Genomic DNA, 18534 nt, shown 5'->3' with positions numbered 1-18534 from the left:
GAAGTTACACACAGTGCTCTTAGAGTGTAACTCTAAGAAACTGTGGCCAAAATTAGTATCTATCATATACTTTTTTTCATCTTATAAGTGTTTAATAAACAGGAACCGTGGTATTTGAGCTATTTTGATGCAGGTAAGGAGTCTATGGAAGAAATTATGTTAGTTCTATGTAAAGCCAATATAAAAACACTTGTTCCAGCATTACCCATTTCATTAAGAGGAGGTGAAATCTGCTTTACCTGTTTAAGCTCTTCAGCGTAACCAGTTCATGTGGTGGTAGCACTGGTAGAAATGCAGCTACAAGACTATGTAGTTTGGCAGTTCTTTTTCCGTTTAAAATCAGGGTTTTGTTCCTCTGTGTTTGTTCTTTGCAATCCCTTTATGCATACATGGTCATATAACACTGGCGTTTGGCTAGCTTGGCATATATGGGCTGAACCTGTAAAGGCAGGAACTTCACTGAATCCCTGCTTTCTGCAGTTGGCAAAATAAATTTTGGATTTCCTGTTGTAGTATTTTAGATTAGTATTTTCTCCTCCAGAATGAATCAGGCAATAGGAAACTGTTGAAATCCTGTTGTGAAGTGTATGTCCATTCAGGCATACGTTCTCAGTCTGGTTCTGTGTGTGTATGAGTTGTAATCTGAGGGGCATTTTAATAAGAGTCAAAGAAGGGTTGTTTCTGCTAACAGCTCCCATTTTTAAAGTGTTAGCATATTAAAGTTTCGTAATTCATTCCTACATATGGGTAATATGTATTGTCATCATCCCTGTTTCTGATAAATTCAAATGGAATAATCGTTCACTTTAATATTCTCAATTTATATTTAAAAGAAATCTATATGGAGCAAAAAGGTTGTTTAGTCTGAAAAATTACTGTAGGTAAGTAGGAGGTTTTTTTTTTAAGGAGCATGCCTAGAAAAAGCAAGTCAGGGTAGCAGGAAAATGTATTTAGTACCGACGTTATGCTTGGCACTACATAGGGCATGAAAATAGATTGTACTACAAATAGTTCATCATCTGTTTTAATGAAATGACACACAGATTTATGGAAGGAAGGACATTTCTTGGAAAGCAGAATTTTTAAACTTTGTCTTTCTGCAGGATCTAATCTGGTTTCAGGACTAGCTGGTTGTGAATAGAGTAATAATTTTTATTCCCCTTGTCTTCCTTGTACCTTGCATGTTAATGCACTTGGAAATGCAGGAACAATGAAATCAGTGCACTGACGTAGGTGGCTTGTGGAAGAAACGTAATATTTATTATTTCTAATAATTTTCAGTGGAGATGCAGGGGTCACTTTATACAACTGTGGCTGAAGCAGTGTCACCAGTCCTAGTGTCTTGGCAGGTCCCGTGCTGCTTGTGTTTCTGTAGAGTTAGCAAAAGAGAAGGGTCTCCTGCTGTAGCTAGTTCAAGTGGACTGTCTTTACATGGGCTCTCATCTGTGTGCAGGCTCTGCTGTCTAGCTCCAGCTCATGGTCCATGGCCACCCCTCCTTTTCCTGAGCACCAGCTGAAAAATGCACTGTAATCCAGTAAACTCCCCCTCGTGGAAAAAAAAAATGGGTGTGGAGGGATGGGGGCAGGAGCTGTTTTGTCAGGCAGGAGAACAAAATGTCAGTTGTTTGATTTCAGTAGACTTGTGGAGAAGTAGATGAAGGCTGAATCTGTGACTGGTGTGAGCCAGAGTCTGTTAACAGCCATGGTATTGATTGCTTGGGCTTTGTGCACACTCAAAAAGGGGGTGCTCCATGTGTGTGCATCTTCCTCCTGTTTTCAAAGGCGTTTCAACAACAGGTGACTTCTTTTTTAAAATCCTTCTCTGGATTCCTTGGCAAGGAAAAAATTACACAGCCAAAGACTGGGGGAATGCATTGCACCCGATAGTACCAGCGTAAGAATTCTGATACAGTCCCAAAACCCCACCTGAAATGGGTCATTCTTTTGCAGTATTTGTTTTGTTTCTGTTGTGCTGGATGTGCAGCTTTTTCATCTCTACTTTTATCTGGTTAATACTGATGTGTATGCAAGCAAGCAGAAGAATGAGCCTTGTGGAATGAATTCAGGTTTGTTCAACTTTATTGAATCTGAACTTAAAAAGCTGTGGACTAGTTAGTTGTTTCAGTGCCTCTGTCTATGGGATAAATTTTAGGTTGGTCATCTACTGTTGCATATTGTTCCTATTACAAAAGTTTTGGTGTAATACTTAACTTGGAATGAAACTGCCCATCTAGGTGTGAGAGAGAATTCTCATTTGGTGACAGAGTTAAGACTTAAATGCATTAGCAATGTTTGCAATATTGCAGAATCGGATTGTTCTTAATACTTTATTTATTCTTCTTCCTCATTATAGGGGTCAAACTCCTGCTGAATCAGACTTTCAAGTGCTTGAAATTGCTCGGAAACTGGAGATGTATGGCATCAGATTTCACCTTGCGTCTGACCGTGAGGGCACCAAAATTAATCTGGCTGTCTCACACATGGGTGTGCTGGTATTCCAGGTAACGTGGAGAGGGCAGGCTGGGTACATGTGTCAGCCATTCCATTAGCACCTCTTGGGAGTAAGTCTCATTATAACTACAGGTGTCTCTAATTATTTTTAAATATAGCAAATTTTTATGGTTAAGGGAGTATCAGTTAAGACACCTAGATATTGTTTGGTGCAATTTGTCGTTGTTAGTGCAGAAAGAGCAGTATCAAACCCAACAGTGACAGCAAAGTACGAGGATTTTTGTTGCCTGTTTGAAAGTTACGTATGTATTCAATGAAAATCATCAGTTTGTTTGGTACAGCCCTTGAATTAAAGTCTGTGATTCTGGAATTTTGGTTTGGTTTCCCTTGTTTTAATATTACATTGTGGTTTTGCTGGGATAGTGTTGCTCTTAATTTACAGAACTGCTGTTTCATTGAAGTGATCGGATCACTTAGAATTACTGGGCTTGTTGTATTAAATAAGCAATTCAGTGATCAGAGTTCTATTTATGAATACGATCATACTATTTTCCTCCCCCAGAACACAAAAGACAGCTTACCTCCTAAATATTTCCTTTTGGACACTTATTCTCCATTCATTTTGTGTCTCATGTTCTCTTGTTACTCTGGGTCAGCTTCTCTTAGGAGATGCATGAGCCACTGCAGTTCCTCTCAGTCCTTCTCAGTGGCCTCTCAGCCCCCTGTGTTTTCCATCATTTCAGCTCTTTTGGGTCTTTCTATTGAGCTCCCATTTTTCCTTTTCTTTTCCTTATAGACAATAACAGGAGAATTGCTGTGGTAGTGAGTGCTGACAGGGTCCTTCCCTGAGGCTTTGGGAGTCAGTGGGTGACTCCCAGAGAAGGGGTGTCTGATGTAGGGCAGCAGGGTGAAGGCAGAGTCTGGTTTTATCCTGGTTTTAGCCAAATAAGCAGGCTTGTGAGCAAGGAGGATTCCTTGCACATTTGACAAGTTCTCTTCCATATATTGTACTGCTGAATTATGAAAATCAGCTTGGAGGAGGGTGTCTAGAGTTCTGTCCAGAGCTGAACGAAAGCAAGTGAAATAAAATGAAACCATCTTCCTTGTACCATAAAATGTCCTGAATATTGATGGAGTTGAAATGTTCCTTTCGCATCTGGTTTTCTAGGTTTTAATTTGGTATTCTAAGTGTCTGCACAGAGATCACAGGCATCACACACTTGTAGCTTAAGGGAATATTGTCACCAGAAATAAAAATCCAGTAGAACAGACTGGGGAGGGTGGTGTCTGTCTGCATGCACATGTCTGTATACCCACAGAACAGACATTTTGTTTGTTGCTCTTAGAAACTTTTGCCAAATTTTAATTGTTACCATTTTAATTCAGGGGAATACGAAAATCAATACCTTCAACTGGTCAAAGGTCCGTAAGCTAAGCTTCAAGAGGAAAAGATTCCTTGTTAAACTCCACCCAGAGGTCTGTGTAAGTTTTATTATAATAATAGGCATACACTTAATCTTATTATGGAAAATTCTAGCATTTGTAATCCTATGAAACAACTTCAGTGGGGCACCCTTGGCTTCGTTTTTCAAGTAAAAATCTTTCCTTTCTCACCCCATGTCTCTCTTCTTAGATTCTTTTTTTTTGTGTATCAGCCTAAGCTTATCCTTAACATAGGCATGAACATGTGTAAGTGTAAGATAGGAAAAGAACTTAAAACCAAGTATTTGGTATACCCTGTCTCAGTACTTTTACTCTGAAAAAAGTTGAGCATTTTTATTTGTACCTATTTGTTCTTTTCCATTTCTCCTCCACTGCCATTCTTGTGTGCTACTTAACTTCTGTGGTTTGTTCCTAGGGCCCATATCAAGATACGCTGGAGTTTCTTTTGGGAAGTAGGGATGAGTGTAAAAACTTCTGGAAAATCTGTGTCGAATATCACACGTTCTTTAGGCTCTTTGATCAGCCAAAGCCAAAGGCTAAAGCAGTGTTATTCACCAGAGGATCATCATTCAGATACAGGTATGGAGAAATAAAAAGAGTCATTAAAGCTTGAATTCCTTATATCTTAGACAATGAGATCAAAAAGAAAAAGTATTCTAAAGTCATTCCATCTGTCATTCTGATCCACTGTGTTTCATAATGTTTTTGTAATTGTACTTTTGTTGGGTTCACAGCGGACGAACACAGAAGCAACTAGTGGATTATATTAAGGACAGTGGGATGAAGAAAACCCCATATGAAAGGTACATACAAATACTTTTTTAAGGTGAAACATATTTGACATTTTGATAGTGCCTTTATTTCCTAAATTTCAGTGTTTTTAAATGATGCTTGGAGTCATGTTCATTGGTTGAGTTCTCAGTTACTGAGATCTACCTCAGATTTAAGGTAGCTGAAATAAACTGGAAAAAAAAATATACTGTTGTGATGACTTACAAAGCTTAGGAAAGTTTCAGCATCACGTTTTAATGTCCATGGACAATGTGTGAGTTAGCATCTTAAGTTCAGTATGTTTTGAAGATTCACTGAAATCAGTGAGGACTTGTCTGTATGTCACTGTAGCTGTGCAAGTAGCGAGTGGTAGAGCGCATAACTGAACTTGGGAGCTGCAAGCCTCAAAGTGTGCCCTTAAATACTAATGAGTTTCTAAACATAACTAAATAAGTTAAGAATGTGCATTTTAATTATAAAATTGCCACTTACTTACCTAATGATTAAACTATCCAGTCTACATGTGGGAAATTCCTTATAGTCTTCAATCTGAAAGATTATAGGAATTTCAAGGGAATTTATAAAATTTTTTGTTTATCTACTACTAATATATACTTTAAGTGTCTTAGACTCCAACTGAGCTCCTTTTTAATATGAAAGTTTGATTTTTTTCTTGTAAATTTTTGACATAGAATTAATCTAACTGTGCATGTGATGCAGGTTACCACATAGCATTTTTCATGCCATAAATTATATGGACAACTGAATTGTAGCTTGTTTGTAAAATTGTTGCAGATTAACTCCTTCTGTTCTAGAAGCCATTCATTTGTAGATGTTTATACTGACGAGAAAGGAAGAAGTTAAACTAAGAGTACAATTTAGTCTAGTCTTCTGCCCCAAGTTGCTTTTGAGTTCTCCTTCAGTGGTATGAATGATCTGGATCTTGCTTTATTCCATTTTCTGTATGTTTCTTACTCTTGCTTTGTTTGATTTACAACTCTTGTGGCTGGTTCAAGATCTAAAAAAAACTATAAAATACAGCTTGAGGCATTTCTGTTGGCTACTAGACTGGAAGTAGCTGAGTTGGGAAGGCAGAAGGCTGGTTCATGTCTTGGATACTCACAGAATGCTCTCTGTTTGCAGGAGGCACAGCAAAGTCAGAGCATCCACTCGTGCTTCAAACACAGAAGTGCCTAAGCAGGTCAGTTCTGCAGCACTCTATATTGCAGTCACGGAAGTTGACAAACAGCTCTCTGAGATAACAGTGAAGGAGAGATGATCTGAGTCGACTGTTTGTCTGGAATTACTTTCACTGTTTGATCTTTGTCCCTGATGCACATCTTCTTTTTGTGAGTGGTATCAGTTTTGATAGTTGTAGCCAGTGGAGTGTAAAGAGAGTAATATTTTCCTTTTCAAAGTTCAGCTTAACTGAAAAGAAAATGTCATACTTTCTAGGTACTATCTAACTGTTTTCCGTGGAAGTCTCAAGTTCATTGCATAGACGCCTTCCACAGTCAATTCCAAGAAACAAATGATGCATGTTGAATGCAGTTGCTTTACATGCAAGAGGTTAGGGAATAAGGGTTATGCTGTCACTGTTTTGGGCTACTTCCCCTTGTGTATGCCTTTTCAGCAGAGGCTATAAAATGCATGGATTTAATCTTCCATCCAGTTATCAGAATTCAGGAAAAAAGATCTTGCCTCTTTTGGGGCTGCTGGATCTGTTTCTGTATGCAGTGTAAAATGAGCTCTTTTGAAGCATGTATTCCTTCTGCATCGGGAACTGGATGCTACATTTGGTGTTATGTATTGTAAAAACATTTTTCTGTTGTATTTCTAATTTTCTTCTTAGAGTGTCCCATTCATTGAGGGCTTGAGAAGCCCAGGGTCTTCTGCCTCAGCAGCTGCCCCCTTCCACTCAGCTCACTCATCGGCCACTCCTACTCCTGCCCTGCCCATCTTTGCAGAAACCAGCCCTTCCTCTTTGAACCCCCGAGAGCCATACACAAGGATTCCAGAAAAGAACACTGCAGCACCAGCAGAAGAAGTTGGGAGGAAACTGATGCAGCAGCCTGGATCTCCCATGCTCCAAGGTGTTGGGTTTGGTAGTGTTGCAGGAAACTGTAACCCTGCTTGTCCTGTTATTGAGAATGGTTGCTGTTTAGATCTAGGTGTAGAGAGGAGTAGTAAGGAGAGCAGGGTTGCTGTTTGTAAAAATGACAATGATGAGGATGACTTTACCACAGGTGTTTTCGTTGCTGAACGAGAGCATCAGCATGGCAGTCGGGGTGCCCCTCTTTTCACATTGACAAATTCACAGTTACAGGTGTCAGAGGAATTTATTGATGATGACCCAGCAGAAATTTCCTTTTTTGCTGGTGGCTCTGAGGCATTTTCATATGTGTACAGTGGTTTAGAGTTAAAAGGCTCTGATTTCTCTAAGCGCGTGTCAGAGCTGCCTGGCTTAACTACAGATGCCCTTCAGCAAAATACAGTCTCTCCTCAGTCGAGCCCTGACAGATACTCAACTGAAGCTGTAGATATGAATATGGAAGATGAGTTTGAATTTGAAGAAGGGAGCGATTTCAATGGCAATGAGAGACCATCGGATACCACAGAGCTGTTCAAAGTGAAGGCCCAAGCAAGCAGAATGCAAAGCCTCCTGAGCCCGTCTGAAACGAGTTCACTCGTCAACAACCGCTCTGAGAGCAGCTCCCTCAATAACTTGGCGCTGAATGGCACATCCTCCCTTCATGCATACAGCTCTGCGAACCATTCGGAAGCCAGCTCCATGGTGAACTTCCCTGCCTACTCAGTGCGCTCCGAGTCCAGCTCAGCCTTTCAGTTCACAGACATTATTGACCAGCTGGAACAGCTGAGCTGTCCACCTACCACCACGGAAGACTCCAGCAGCACAGACACAGATTCCTGGGACTCTGAAGCTGTTGCGCCGCTGGATGTAAACCTTTTCTTTAGTAACCCTTTTGCACAAGCCACCAGTGAAAACTTTGCTTTTGACTTTCAGAACAATTTAAAAAATCTCACACAAGAAGACTGGGCAGAGAAGGCACATGTCAATTGATGTTTGATTTTTGTGATGGATCCCTTTATGCTGTTCAGGCTTAGAACTGAAAAGGGTGCGATATCAGTCACTTTAAGCAAGAAACTCTAATCCAGTGACTGGGTTTTAAATCACATAGCATAGTTGATTTTTAGTTATATTTTTTCATGTAGCTCTTCAGTTTCCCTCAAAGCATCCTAGCTTTGGTGCTGCCTTAAAAGCCCTACACTGCATCCAGAATGTATTACCATAGGCTACAATGTTTGTAAAATACTGCCTTTATGAAAACTCAATGATTCCCGAAAAGTGTCATCACTGGCACATGTAGCCGTCACAGACTGCAATATATAGAAGGACTTCTTTGACTACAAATGTACCTGTAAGAGTCTGGAATAATACACTATTCCTCCAACATCTGAATGCAACAGTAACTTTTGCACGTGCTTGTTAACAGGCAGACACATCCCAAAAGGCAGCTGTTATCCAGCTCTGTGGTGAGAGTCCTCGTTTGGAGGCTTTTTTATTTGTTTGCTTGTTTCCACAATCAAAACCCAAAAAAGGACAGACTTCAAATCAACTATGAAGGAAAGTTTTAAACTTATCAACCTATGCAACATGTCTGTGGTATACTTCAAAGAATAAATAACCTATGTGGCAGTTTAGAAGAGCAAATGCGTATGCAATCAAATGAAAATAGCCAAAACATCTTGTGAAGACAATCGGTGTATTTTTTGACTTCAAAGTGCCTTCAGCAGTCTAGCAACAAGCAAGTACCCTTCTGCTTTGCAGCAGTTTGGAGATATATGCATAGACTATAAAAGCACTTAATCCCCATTGCATTTTGTCTCACCTTTTTCTTTATTTAATCACTCTGCATAAAATGCTTACAGATTAATTCATGAAAGTGTCCTTTATCTGTGGAATACAGATGGTGGTGGTAAACACAGTGATAGCTTTAACTTTCTCTTTAAAATTTGGGATACAATCAGAAACATACCATGATCTTTCTGAGCAATTGAGGTGTGAGGAGAAGCAGTACTGTAGAAAACAGAGCTTTACTGCTTGCATGATTTTTTTTTAGTCAGGTGATTTGATGTAAGACTTGATCTGTAAGTTTGGGAGCATAATTGAAAAGACAGTTATTGAACCAGTCACATCCTATTTAGCAACATTTATTGGGATGAAGCACTAGAAGTTGTGAAATGCCCTTCCTGCCTGCCAACCTGAGGGGTTGGAGGGGTGAAATTCAGAGCTGCAGCTTATAATAGCAATTTTTTACAGTGCTTTGCTTTTGTACGAGCAAAAGTGTGAAATATAGAACACCTGTCTAAAACCTTTTGATGGAAGGCTTCATTTCCTTCAACACTTTGGTTTTGGGGTTCCCTGTTGCCCAATTTTCAGTCTTTTGCAGAGAGAGTACCGTACTACTACAGTGAATGCCTCCAAAATAAGCAGTTTATAGTTACAAGCATAACTCTATGCTCCTTATTATTCATATCTGCTTTCTTAAATGTAGACTTGATATATTGTTAAAAGACCTCAGTTCTTTACTCAAACATTGAAAAAATCCTGTTCTTTCTCAAAATTCTGATAACTGCAAGAGAATTCCTCTCAGTGAATGGTAGAACATGAGGAGGTAAAACCTCCTTTAGTCACCCATTTCTTCCGGTTTAGCTTTTACCAATGTATGATTATTCTTCATAGCATTTACTTCTACACTGTGGTTGCTGTGTTTGAGTGGTTCCACTCTTGTTCCACAGGGAAACCTGTCCTGTTTGTCAGTGGCACAGGAAATTGAAGCACATTTAGCACCAAGTGATAGTTTGGACCTACAGGAATGTACAGCACTTTGATTGCTCTTTTTTGTTTAAGTGCTATGCTTTATTTTTGTTAATTTTTTTTTCTTCTGTTGAATGTGTGTTCTGGCTCTTCTTGTGGCTTTATTTGTACCTGTGGAGGTGATGTTGTAGATGTGTAATGTGGCATTTCTAAATAGGTACTTGGAGGAGGTCTTCTGTTGTGCCCAAAGCTGGTACCTTCTAGGTGGTTTGTCTGATTTCCTTCCACAGCTACATTATGTAACTTAGAAAAACAAAACAGAAGAAAGACATCTGACTGCAGACTCTTTTACAGGTGGTAGAGCCAGGGACAAATAATGTGGATAAAGATTTAGAGAAAGGACGTTAATGTATTTAGAAAAAAGATCAGGATTCAGCTATTTGTCTGTAATCATGTCTGCCTCCATTTCATGTTCTGTGTTCTCAGTCACAAGCATCCTCTCTAAATGTGTTGGAATTGCTTAGTATGGGATTAAATCCAACTGAATTGTCTAGGTTTTCAGAAGATCTTAGGAAGAAGCTGCCTGTACTTTCAGAAACCATGCTTGGCAATCCTAAGAGGCAGCTTGCCAATATGCTTTCTTGTACCACAGTTAGTTTGAAAAGGCATATTTAGTGTTTTCTTCTTGTATTTTGCAACTGCACAGATCTTTTATTGGCTATTTTAAATCTCAGGGATTTTTTTTAAAGAAATACAAGATAATAAGAGTCTTAATGCCCCTTTTGTTTTCTAAAGGAATGGGTGTGACTAGGATCTTGGTCTTAGAGCAAGATGTGTGGATCCACAGGTGAGGATGTATGTGTACAGAGCTGCTCAGATGAAGGTTTTGGTTATGGTGTCACCAGGAACACTGATCCTTCACATCGTCTGTCTCCTCTGTGTACCTGGATTTAAGGTGCTTGAGCAGAAGCGATGCTGGTCAGCACCTACAAGCTGATACCTTTGTGGGGAGTGCACACCATGGCATACTTCCAGGCTGTGTGAGAGTTCAGTGCTGCTGCTTGTTTGTTGTATCTTTGCTGTTACTAATTGATAGCATGTAGTTGTCATGTCTTTCTGGGCTTTTCTGATTTTTCAAAGCTATGTGGTTTCTGAAGATATAGTTGCATGTTTAGCTCTGTTGTTTTATTCATGGTTTCCCAGACAGGCACAGAAGGGAAAAAAAAACAGTTTATAAGCAGAGTTTTTTATTATAGTAAGAAAGCTGTGAGAAAAGGTTCTTTATCATTTCCTCAAAAGTGGTAAGTTCAGATTCGCTTTTCAATAGAGATGGAGTGAAAACCAGCCTGCCTTTAAGAGAATGAGATGGTTTGGTGCTTCACAGTGAACTTGAGTACCAGTTTGGAGTTATTTTAGTGCAGCAGAGGCATGCCAGTCATCCTCTTATTCCCCAGCTGTCTCCTGAGGTGGCAGAGAAGGTGAGAGAAAGAAGGCTTTCTGTTCTCTGCCCATATCATTTGTCTTTGGGTAGCCTAAGGGAATTGGTGAACTTTGGGGCAGTGTGGTTATTGTCCCAAGTACCAGCATGCTGTTAAGCTTTCAGTGTTACTCCTTGTGGTTTATTTTGATTTCTTTTTGTGGTGTTGATACTAGTAAAATTTAGTTCCTGGTACTGATTTCTGTGGTAGGAGTAGATGAAAACCTAGGTGCAAACCTTTGCCTGTCCATGGCAAGTGTCATCCTCTCCTCTCCCCAACATTCACTTCTGCAGGTACGTACTTTCATGGTTGCTTTCTGCCCCCATCTGTGGGAGGCTGGGGGGGACAACAACATATATAGGTACCCGTATTTCTAGTCAAGGTACAGGTTTTAGTCCTGGGGTTCTCTAGTACAGACAGCCACTGGCGTTGCCAGGCTTGTTCTCCTGCTCTAGACTGTGCATCCACCAGCTCTTGCAGTGGTGGATCAGTGAAGGGAGCGTGCTGGAGCTATTGCTGTTTGCCATCCTTCCACTTTTCTCTTTTCCTGCTTTAGCAAACACGTGTAGCCATAGAAAGCATGACAATATAGTGGCTTTTCAAAATGAGTTAGGGTTTAGCTCTCTTGCAGTCCTCCAATTGGCTTGTTGCAGTGCAACTGAAAGACACTGAGAAATGTGTCTTGAGTGGGTGATGTAATTTGCACCTGTGTAAATCTGCACCTCGTTTCTGCATCTGTGTAAAATACACACTATATATGTGTATACTTACAACCATTCTATGCTTAACACATTTATTAAATGTAAAGCATTACATCAGAGCATTTTTGATCTTCATGTATTCAGTTAGTGGAGCTCTTAATTTGCACAAGACACAGGTCGTAGAATGTTCTCTGAACCATCTACCACCCGGTTAAACTTGGGTAAACTTTACTAGCCTGTGTTACCTATGGCATGTAGACTTTGTGATTTTAAAGTACTCATTCATTATTAAAGTAGTACATGCTGTATATTTTCCAGGACTTACCATATTTTATCTTAGGATGGAACAGGGCAATGTATTGATCTGCTCTCAACTTTCATGTTAATTTCCAGTGAATTTTAGAGTTGCTGGGTAATACCAAGTATTGATCTCTTTTTTTTTTTTCCTGTGTATATTTGCATTGTGGTCATAAATGATTTTGTTCAGGGTTTTTTTTTTGTTTGATTTTTGGGGTTTGTTTTGTTTTGTTGGTGCCTTGGTTTTGGTTTGGTGTTGGGTTTCCTTGTTTGTGGGTTCTTTGTTTCGGTGGTGGTAGCTTTTGTCTAGTTGCAAGTCTTGATAAAGGTAAGATTTTGTGAAGACTCTAATAAAAGTCATTCTAACTTTATGCTTTTTGGTGCAAACCTGTCGGTAAGTCATTCCCATTATTGTCATTTTGCAAAAAGTTCTAAGCCATAATTATCCAGTATTAATGGAATGAATGGGTATACAGTACAATTTTTATTGTAATCCTCTAGCTGTCACTACCTGTAGTTTTTAGTAGATCTTACATTGCACTTATCACAAATGCTGTGTGTATATGTATGGGTATACATATACATTTTCTGTATGAATATGGGGAGACTTCATGTTCCAGACGTACCATAACATCTACTTACTGGTCATCTGCTCTTGAGCTTTTATAGGATTAGTCCACCAGTTGAGCTGTAGCTTTGCAGGTTTCTAATTTGGAGCATGTCTAATTGGACCCGGTTTGTGGGAAGGTGTTTCTCTCAGTTTTCCAAAGTCACAATACCGTGCCATTGCTTGATGGCTGCCAAGAGCACAACTTGTGACAGTCGTGTGGGTCAGTAAGAATCCAAATGCCCATTTATCACCATGTACGTACAGGTGCCTTGGTTAGAGCGACTCCCCAGTTAAATAGGTGCTACTCTTTTCAGGAAGGGGTTATGTTAAGAAAACAGAGGGCTGGAATTTTTAAATTGATCTCTTGATCTCTTGATCTTTGTCTCTTTATACCATAAATGTTTTAATGAATTACTTGTTGGGATTTTTACTTTCTTTGTGTCTGTTCAGATTGCCGGTTATGAACCTACAGATTTGTACTAATTCATAATTTGAATTGTTTATGCAATAAAATAAGGACGACTTTGATACAAATGACGATATGGGCTTTTTAGCTTTATTTTTCATTACCCTTGTGTTTGATATAGAATAAATATTTGTTCTTCTAGCCAAGGCATCTTAGAGTTTTATTACCAGTTTTCTCCAGACAGTTTTCCTCCTGTACCCCTTTGTTGAAAGCAGAGCACAGCTGGGGCAAATACTGGTGTGTGGTTGTCAAATTACCGGTTTGTGCATACCTTTTGCTTGGGTTACAAATGGGACTAGGTGTTCAGAATTCATTATCACAATTATGTCTGTTATAGAGACATCGCTTAAGCTGGGTATGTCCCTCAGACTCTCTCCTATGCGTTTGGTTTTACTGAAGCCTGTCCTTTGTTGCAAGCATAGGGTATGGACACAAGTACGTGTTATCTAGAATGAAAGTTCTCCTTCAGGAGTCCGTGAACAATGTATGGGTAAATCCTCTTTTTCTGAGCCATGTAAACATTTGCTTAAAAAAAGTCAGCAGTGCTTGCCTATGTTAACAAAGCAGGTTTCTGGACTATTTGGAATTGAGAATTTTTATTATACTTTTTAAATTATTCTCCACATTCTGTTTCCTGAGTTATAAAACAATGAAAACACTGACTCCTAAAAACTTTGCTTTTCAGCAAGGAGGAATTATTGGTCAGAATTGTCTCTGACTTCATTTTGGACATAAAGACATTTTAGAGCATAGCAAGTTAAATCAAATTCAAACCCTGTAATAGAATGATAAACTTCAATAGTTTTGGTATTAAACCAACATAAATAAATAAGTGATTTATCACAGAATCCTAGACTGGTTTGTGTTGGAAGGGACCTTAAAACTCATCCAGTTCCAACCCCTGCCATGGGCAGGGACACCTTCCACTAGACCAGGTTGCTCCAAGTCCTGTCCAACCTGGCCTTGAACACTGCCAGGAATGGGGCAGCCACAGCTTCTCTGGGCAACCTGTGCCAGGGCCTCACCATCCTCATAGTGGAGAATTAATTTAGGTTGAAACCCTGACCATTCATTTCAGTGATGCTGCAAACAAAGTTTGTGCAGTAGTAATCTGTGCCCAAGCAGATCAAAGTTGTCAGTGCAGCACTGAGAGATTTCTGCAGTATTGGCTCTGTCTGAGGTAATTTTTCCCCATTGCAGTCAGACTGAATACTCACTGTGTCAGTATAAAAGTTTACAATCTGCAGTTTATAACAGATACATGTTCTTTCTTGCCTGCATGGGGAGGGGAAGGTGGCAAAAGTAGGGTGGTCATTTCAGGTCCTGACACAACTGTAAAACTGGACTCTCCTACAGTATCACATGGAGGCATATCTTCATGGGTACATCCAGTTTCACTGGGGCACATGTCAAGTGCTATATAGACACGCTTTAACATTTAATGTGATCATTTTAGGATAACAAAAAAAGGAGGTCTTTGAATTTAAAGGCTTTTAGATTTTTTTAGGCTCTTAGATTGTTTGGTTTTGATTGCTTGTTTAAGATTCTCTTAGCTCCCAACTATCCCTCATTATTTTAAAGAGAAGATCTGCAGAGGAAAAATGTATTAGTTGTGATATTTTGAAATAAGGAAGAGCAGGAATTTTCCACAATTTCAGTTGTAGTTGATTCTGATTCTGTAACATCAGTTTGCAGAATGCTTGCACTGTAGAAATAATTGGTCTGTATGTGCGATGGGTTCAGCAGGGCATTGAGCACAGGGGAGGTCTGGGCAGGCTCCCATTGTCTCAAGATCAGCCACTGCTTTAGCATAAAAAGAATGTCATCTATTTGAAGCAGTAGTAGTAATAATAATAAAGTTACATCTTTAAAGGGAATCAACCAGAGGCTCACCTTTCTGATAAGGAGCGAAATTTGAACTTCACATAGCTTTTAGGACATCTAGTAATGCTCTGTTATTGGGATACTATTTTTTTCTGTCTTTGAATTGTTTTAAGCATTCAAGCATAAAGCTTACAGAACCAGTACTTGCATTTGATTTTTGTCAAGGTTTGCACTCAAATCTGGGTTTCTGTGTAGAGACTGAATTTAGATTGAAGAATGCAGAATGCTGAAACATGGAAACATCCCTCTCAGGAATAGCCAATTTGAATATACTGGAGGATGCTGGTGCCTGCAGGGCAGGGGAGAACTTGGTTCACCAGAACTTGATGTCAGATGAAATAATTCCTGTGTTTTCATCTTTGCACAAATACTTCTACAAGTTTTCTACATTGACAACAGTTGAAAGAGGCTACAACTGCTCTGATAGTTACATGGATTCTTCCTTTGCTGACCTTCCTCAGGAGAATAGAGGATCACTGTACTTCTAAACTGCTTGACTGGGACCTCCCCCCTTGCTGCTCTAGTGGAGAAATACTGTTGGATTATGAGAATGAAAATTTCAGCGTGTGCTTGTAACGTCATCTGCCAAGATAAGCCATCAGATTGAGTTTATATCAAACACTTAAATGTTAGCAGGAAGCTAACCCAACTGCTCCTGACATTTTATAGTCCTGTGTACAAAAGAACTTTCAGAAGTCACATGGACCTTGGGAAGGTTCTTTGCAGAATTTGCTATTTTGACAGCTTTAAGTTGCAGCTATAACAGCTCCTTCCTGAATTCTTTTTGCTTTTGTCTTAGGGACATCACATCAGGGTACAGGGTCTCCTCCAACTTGGTGTGCAGGGGAGGGGCACTCTTGTCCCTGAAGAAGTGATAAGCATTTGCATCTGTAGGTTTGCCCCCTCTAAGGTGGGGAGGAGAAGCCCTGTGCTTTGGCATTTTGGGTACTGGTTGTTGTTTTGGGCTGCTTGAGGAGCTTCATGTGCCTCTCATTTTCATAAATCACTCTGGCTTTGAGCAGCAGGGTTCTTGCTGTCAGATACAAATGAGCAAGTGTTTGAAATGAGTTTAATGGCCAACTTCTTCTGTTGGAGGTGATAAAAACTAGAATAACTTGATTGAAATAGTCAGGCAGTGGAGTTTGGAGCAAGTTATATCCCTTTTGTTCCCCTGGTATCCGAACATTCTGTTTGTCCAGAAGTAATTCAAGTTACAAATTCTGGAACATGTCGCAACATCGTCTTAAACTCCAAGAATTTAAAGAAGCTCCTCACTTGCCGTTTTACTTCTTTTTAAGCTGTTGTTTCAGCATCCCTGGCATGTAAAAGCAAACTTCCAATACACTCCTGTCCCCACAGACATGAAACAAATGCCAGACATGGTTGCTTTCCAGTGGTAATATTAAAAGCAGTGGGAACAAAGAAAAGGCTCAGGCAGACACAAAAATCTGGTCCAGAATGACTGCTCGGCCAGTATGTTAATAGTTAACTCCTCCGCCTCGATGATCTGAATCTCTTCCAGGTGACTGAGTGCAGCACTGTTTAGCTTCCTGCATTTGTCAATGTGAAAACACGCACTCGGGCTCCCTCGCCATTGTCAAGCTGCCGGCGCCTTGCGGTGGTTTTGCTTCCTGAGCCAGAGAGCAGCAGCCGCTCCTGCCAGGAAGGAATCAAACAGCTCCTAACTCCTTCTCCTCCGGCACACATGCCCTGTCAATGTGTCAGGAGATACTGGAGAGCTTTAGGGGCCGATTATTAATTGTTTTTCATTTAAAGCCTTTTGGAATGATTTGTAGCTGGTCTGGGAAATGATGAGTTGGCAGGTTTTGCATCACTGTTGATTTTTCCTGGGTTTCATTCAGGCAGGTGATTAGGCCTTGCTTCTGCTTGTAGCATGCAACAAAATCATGCTGGGGAAGGTTGTGAGCATGGCTGAGCGTTTGAGCAGGGTAGTGAAAGCTGTAGGTACTGAAGTGCTTGGTATCTATTCAGTGGCCTAATCTGACAAAGCTTGTCTGTTTATTGTAGGGAAGATCAGGAAAAAAAACCTATAGGTGAGGTTAGGTAGGAATTCTGAGGGCATTGTGGGAGTACCTGGAGTGTCTGTCACCTTCGTTTGGTCAGAAAGCAGCAGGTATTCCTGAAAAGTTATTTTCACGATGAACACCCAAGGGAAGTCTGCAGAAGAGAGGAGAGCAGCTACTGTTCCAAGGCTTAAATTCACTGTAACAGTACCTTAGGTGCTGGAAATCTCTAAAGGGTCCACAAATGAAATAATAACAAAAAATATTGACAATCAACAAAAGCAAAGCAGGACAGGTTGCTCCTGCTTTGGACAGGTTGCGCCATGTGAGAGGATTGTGTCCATCCAGTTAATACTCAGTGCTGCAAAATTGTTTTCCTTTTGAGATCAGTAGATTATTTTGGTCAAATACTTAGCCAGGAATGAAACCTCTTGCATGCTCCCTTTTTGTATAGCTATAGATTTTCCTTTCCCATTTGTATGATTTTGGAGATTTGTGAATGTATTTTTCATAATGAGCTTTTACCTGCTGGAATGCAGAAGCAGCAGAATGATTTGTCCCAGCTTTTTGCTGGAGGAAAAAGTAATTCTGATTTTTTAAAAGAAAAATTAAAAGCCGTGCTCTTGTTATTGCAGTATTGTTGCAGTCAATGTTGCAAACCCTGGTGCTGCTCAACAAAATCCAGTGGAATGTAAGCATTTTGTTGAGACACTAAACAGTTTATCCTTTACCTTAAATGTGCTTGTAAAGGTGTCTGCCCTTACTGTGCTGCCAGATAACAGCTGGGTTGTAAGGAACATTCAGTTTACTTTGAGATGCATGCTTCAGTTTTTGGATGTATATGTCTTCTTTCTTTTTTTTTATTTTTGCCTTTTAATAATGTGAGATTGCAATTAATGATAACAATAACTATGTGTTCTCTCCTTTTCCACTCCATCTTCCTCTTTTCTTCCCACCAGGCCTCCCAGTGGACCATTCTCAGCTCTCTTCCCTCGTGCTGAAGAATCCCCTAGGCTTGAACCCGACATTTCAGGTGAACTCGAATGCAGCAGGCCAGGGTTCATCTCCTCTTCTGAGTCCTGTCCTTAGTGATGCTGGTGGTGCCAGGGTAGAAGAGGATGATGAAATGAAACGTAAGGTAAGACAATAATGTGACAGGGAAGGTAATGGTTTTAGATGAGGAGCTCTGCTTGCTGGTCACTTACTATTGATTGCATTACATGTTGTAGTAGAACAGATGTGTTTGGTCGTTAGTGTTAAAAACTCCAGTGCTGAAGGTTTGGTCAAGTCTGTGTTTCTCACTCTTGTAATGCGAATCTCCACTGATGTCTTGCCATAGGTCTTGTCTTGGCTTCTGCTGCTGGGACCAGTGTGCTTAAATGCTTGTAGGAGAGAGGACAGTTTAGCCAGTAACTGAGAGTTGAGATGGAAACAATCCAACTCTGTGGGTTGTTTACACCCACCTACCCCCAATTTTCAGCCTCCCTATCTCATTTAGAATTCTTGAGATAGAGCTTATAGCATTAACAGATCACTCTGCTGTTAGTTGTCAGTGATTTTTCTTTCTTA

At 40.0% G+C, this 18534-nt stretch overlaps 1 protein-coding gene across 3 annotated transcripts in view; it reads left to right on the top strand.

Moving 5' to 3' along the window:
* The window catches only part of FARP2 (FERM, ARH/RhoGEF and pleckstrin domain protein 2), a 72004-nt gene that overhangs the window by 35683 nt on the left and 17787 nt on the right, over nt 1-18534 (top strand). For 2 of the 3 annotated variants that reach the window (XM_034064322.1, XM_034064324.1), the window contains exons 8-14: nt 2354-2501; nt 3838-3933; nt 4310-4473; nt 4629-4697; nt 5809-5866; nt 6518-6758; nt 17925-18103. In XM_034064322.1, the coding sequence (XP_033920213.1) occupies nt 2354-2501; nt 3838-3933; nt 4310-4473; nt 4629-4697; nt 5809-5866; nt 6518-6758; nt 17925-18103 (955 nt within the window). The remainder of the gene's footprint in view (nt 1-2353; nt 2502-3837; nt 3934-4309; nt 4474-4628; nt 4698-5808; nt 5867-6517; nt 6759-17924; nt 18104-18534) is intronic. The other variant, XM_034064323.1, reaches the window with a different exon arrangement.

Source organism: Melopsittacus undulatus, chromosome 6 (genome assembly GCF_012275295.1).
Source record: "Melopsittacus undulatus isolate bMelUnd1 chromosome 6, bMelUnd1.mat.Z, whole genome shotgun sequence".
NCBI classification, from domain to species: Eukaryota; Metazoa; Chordata; class Aves; order Psittaciformes; family Psittaculidae; genus Melopsittacus; species Melopsittacus undulatus.
The sequence above is the reverse complement of the archived record's forward strand: the minus strand, read 5'-3'. Positions and strand labels throughout refer to the sequence as shown.